The sequence below is a fragment of the Miscanthus floridulus genome, chromosome 1 (assembly GCF_019320115.1).
Source record: "Miscanthus floridulus cultivar M001 chromosome 1, ASM1932011v1, whole genome shotgun sequence".
NCBI classification, from domain to species: Eukaryota; Viridiplantae; Streptophyta; class Magnoliopsida; order Poales; family Poaceae; genus Miscanthus; species Miscanthus floridulus.
Genome location: NC_089580.1, coordinates 172,435,043 through 172,439,602, shown reverse-complemented (window position 1 = coordinate 172,439,602; position 4,560 = coordinate 172,435,043). Strand labels below are relative to the sequence as shown.

General features: G+C 52.9%; 1 protein-coding gene across 1 annotated transcript; it reads right to left on the bottom strand.

Moving 5' to 3' along the window:
* Positions 1 to 2,146: 2,146 nt before the first annotated feature.
* On the bottom strand, positions 2,147 to 4,055 carry LOC136502398 (uncharacterized). The gene has a single exon (XM_066497780.1). The coding sequence runs from the start codon at positions 3,950 to 3,952 to the stop codon at positions 2,324 to 2,326; it is 1,629 nt and encodes a 542-aa protein (XP_066353877.1). The 5' UTR covers positions 3,953 to 4,055; the 3' UTR covers positions 2,147 to 2,323.
* Between the last annotated feature and the right edge of the window lie 505 nt (positions 4,056 to 4,560).

The window sequence follows — 4,560 nt, the reverse complement described above, 5'->3', positions numbered from 1 at the left end:
GATCTATGCTTTTATGTAATTAATTGGAATAATTCATAGTTGTAGTTTCTATGGTCCAATTGTGATATACATGATCCAATGAGTATGAAATTTTTACTATAGTTTCAGCATACAATAATTAGCCCGCCATAAAAATTTCACCATAATTGAACCATAGAAACTGCAGCTATGAATTATTCCATTTAATTATAGAAAAGCATAGATCTAAAGCCACAACAAAAACTTTGTACTAAAGCATACTATATTATATGTTCACTGTGTAGATCTACTTATGTGGAGTCCAACAAAATTGGATTTTTTATTTTATGATTTTTCTGTGATTTATTATGATTTTTAAAGATTCAGCCAAAATAAATAAATAAAAAAGATAAAACCGCCTTCAAAACCGCTTATAACAGGGTCTGGGAGGTAAGATGAATGGTTTTAAAAATTAAGAGAGGTGTTTTGCCTAGTTTTAAAGTTTGGGGAGGAAAAGCGGACTTTCTCTCGAGAGTCGAGGGATGTAGGTCCATTTCCGACAAGACCCATAAAATTGCTACGCCTGCCGCGGCCCGCCCGTGCATCCAATTCCGCGCGGGCAGCGATTGCGTGGGGTTTACCAGGCTGCAAAAATGACGACATGTGGGCTTTGCCGTCCCACGGGCCAAGCCGAAGCGTCCAGCCCGCTCTGGCACGCTGTACGTATACATGGCCCATTTTGTACGTTAAAATGGTGGTATTTGATCCAGACACCCAGTCAATGGTTACGCTTCCTTTTCTTTTGTTTTTCAATGAGGGTCGTATTCCGTTTCCGCCCTCGGAACCCTTTTTCTGTCGCTAGAGTATTTTACGTGACGGCATTTGCCATCCCATCCCTTCTAGTACACCTTTTTACTGCACAAATGTCGGAATCGAGCAAAGCAAGCGCATTGCTTTGCTTCCAAATGTAACTTTTGTACCGGTCAACATTAACTCATAAAACGTCTGTCCTATTGCTATTGTTCCCCAAAATTCCCAACAAAAGCCAAGTATGCCGTTCCAACAAGTACCAGGAAAGTGTAGAACTGAAGAATAAGCCACACGACTTTCTGCATGTTCGGCTGGTAAGCTGACTGAAGGTGTTTTGTTTTTACCTCCTGCTAGGATCATACCGTTGACAAATCACGATCGACAAATTTACCAGTAATTTGGCCATCGGATTTAGTATTCGTGTGGTTAAAGTCACAGGTATTGCGTATGGCGATTACTCTTCGACCTCAGAACTATCGCCACGCTGACATTTTTTTCTGAACGGCGTCCATAAAAATAGTTCAATAAATTGTTTTGCACGAGCCGCAAGATCCTCATTGACCGACAAGCTTGTAGTATTAAAATACAATCATGCCCATTTGAAGATACCCCCGGCTGTTCATTCTTAAGATATGTGCCAAACTTTTGACTTGTGTACCCAAATCAGTGGAACTAAACACATCAAATGAATGTTAAACTAGCTGGGGCGGGGGTTTCGATTGCAAGATTATGATTGACCTCAATTTTATTGACATTTGATCGAAGCCGACAAGTACCAGTTGTAGTAAATTCACGGAAAGTACAAGATTGTAAACGTATGTTCAAATATACGTATCGAAGTCAAATTGTTAAAAGAACAAGAACCATCGCAAAATTTATAGTTAAAGACGTTTCCAGAAGTCCAAAAATGAATACATAGCTCTTTGGCAGAAACTTGAACAGTACTTTTGTAAAATATCCTGCTAACCGAAAGAAGAGCATGTAACTGTCAATACCACAGACTGAAGAAGCAGAAATTAACTCAAAAATTGGTTTTTTTTTGTCTGTTCACTTGTCTGAATTTTGGAGGAATCTGGATGGTTTGGAGGAATGCTGGATGAATTTATGAGAGAAAAACACTATTCTGAATAAAAAATAAGCGAATCAAGCCATGTTTAAGGGCACACGAACGGGACGACTATAATGAACGTGCAAGAGAAACGAACCTGCGCTGCTATGGCAGGTTGACTCGAAGGTGCATTTGGGGTCAAGTCAACCTGCCATTATGGCTCAAGCAGTGAAGTACACTCAGCGACAAAATGGGACCAGATGGGTCGATCTAAGCATGATAAACACCCTTTTTTTTTTGTTACCAATTCAATCTATACACGTACAGAAATGATCGACAATAATTTATCAGGAATTAACAATAGACGACTATACCAATCAATATTTCCATTTGAGACAAATACAACCGCGATCTGTACACTCTAACAATAGCATAACTGAGAAATACTAACAAAGAACAATAGACACAAATCTAATCTGATTCTGCAAAGCAAGATGAACTAATTCATCACCGGTGGTTGCTGCAATCATCACCTGGATGCCCTGGATTGGAACAGATCCAACCGAGCCTTGGCTTCCGGCAGCAGTGCCTCAACGCGCAGGTCCTGCACCATGTGTGCCTGCTTCGACGCCCACAGGAGAACGGCGAGCACCCCGGCCTGCGCGAGCTCCTCGTTCTCCGGGACATGTAGCGCAATGTAGCAGAGCAATATGATGCGCAGGAGCTGCTCGTTCTCCGGCCTGCGCGAGCTCCTCGTTCTCCGTCGTCGTCCCCCTTGCGTACGATGCGCAGGAGCTGCTCCACGACGACCTTGGCTGCCGTGGCGCTGGGCTTGAACGCGGAGTGCCGCAGCGCCAGGTTGTGTTCGGCGACACGGGTGATCTCCATGATCGCCATCGCGGAGTAGAACTGCAGGTCCGTTCCCGCGCCGCCGTCGCCGCTCTGGAGGAGCCTGGCGAAGCAGAGGAGCGCGCGAGACTCTGTGATGCTCTTGCAGACTCCCACATGGCCGCGCGCAAGCATGCACAGAGCCTTTGCCGCCATGGCCTTCATTTGAGCCTTGGTGGCCGGGTCCTCGGCCTCGCGCGATCCACGGCCACTTGAACCGTTTGAGCTCAGTTGAGGCCTTGCACCTGGCGGCATGACCCCATTCGTCGTCGTGTTGGTGGCCGCCATCGCGGATTGCACCACCGATTGCATCTGGTTCGCTCTTACTCGCTGTTGGCCAGTCGAAGTTTGCAACGGGTTCGGCGGCACATTGGTTGAGGAACCAGGCTCGCCTTGGCGCACGCTTCGCGATTTGGCAAGCACGACGGAGTGAAGATTGTCAAGCGACGTTGTGGCCGCCGCCGCCGTTGTAACGGTGTTCCGGGAGCCGTTCACACCGACAGAATACCTGCTATGCTCCTTGATGGTTCCGGAGGCGAGGTGGGTGACGAGATGCCGGACGGCGTTGCTCTGCGCGAACAGGTCCTGGCACTTCTGGCTGTGGCGCGCTAGCGACGCGATGGCGTCCGCGACAGCGGCCTGCACCCACATCGGCGGCTCCTTGAGCAGCTTGACGAGGGGCGCGACCCCATCCTCCTCGACGATGTACTCGGCGAAGTGGGAATTGCCGATGGCGAGGGAGGCGAGGGTGGCGGCCGCGTCGGCCCGCGCGGCGAGGCCGCCGGTGTGGAGGCGCGCGATGTTGTCCCAGATCATTCCGAGCACGGGCTCGTTCTGCGCGATGTCGGGGAGCCCCGGCAGGTCGCCGTCGTCATCGTCCTGCGGGGACGAGATGCGGATGAGCCAGGCGATGTCCCCGAGCGCGGTGTCGAGCAGGGCGAGGGTGCGCGGGAGCCCCGACACCGGGTTGAGCGTGAAGCGGCGGCGGAGGCGGGAGTGGCTCTGGAAGCAGCGCGCGGCCATGCCCGCGGCCTTGTGCAGCGCCCGGTCCGTGTTGGCCATGATGCGCGCGGTGGGGCGGTCGTACAGGTCGGCCCGCGCCGCCTGCCGCAGGAGCTCGGCGAGCTTCGTGGCGCGGGACCGCAGCTCCGTGCAGTCCGTCCGGAGGCACTGATACCCCGCCTGCTGCGCCACCTGGTCCGCGAGCTGGATGGGGTTCGCCAGCATCGCCTTCGTCCCCTTCCCCATCCTCGTCGCACCACGCGCGCCTCGGGATCACGGGAAGCGATTGGCGGCGAGGACGCAGGCAAATTTTGGGCGGGCGTCTGGGCAATCGGCAGGGCCCGATGCCTCAACCCCACGAACTGAGCTTTAAATCGGGGGCTTAGAGGACTCCAGCGTGAACCCAAACCTCATACCCATTTCATAGTTTACGTAACACACAGTAAAAGAGTTACCTACCCATATCTTCACCTCTCCAACAGAGGCCCCAAGGCAGCAACCCTAAATCCCGCCGCCGGCCGCAGATCCCGCGCCTCCCTGCATGCGCCGCCGCCCACCCGCCTCCTTCCCGGCCAAGTGCCGAGCCTCTCCCTCCCTCCCCGCCGAGCAGAGGCCCCGCCGACGAGCTCTTGACCCGCGGCCGGCGAGATCCAAGCGCGCACGGCGGTGCCCCCCGATCCAAGCGACGGCGGCTCCCCAAGCTCGCGCGTGGCGGCGGCTCCCCCGAGCTCGCGCCCGGCGGCGGACCCCCGGCACTCTCTCCTTCGTCACCTCCTCGCGCGGTGGCCCGCCTCCTCCACTCCACTCCTCCCCAAATCCGCCTCGCCACGCCGCGCCGCTTCGGGCGCTCCTCG

What these genes read in the sequence shown, in the direction of transcription:
- LOC136502398 (XM_066497780.1), bottom strand. Translation starts at nt 3,952, where the DNA reads ATGGGGAAGGGGACGAAGGCGATGCTGGCGAACCCCATCCAGCTCGCG.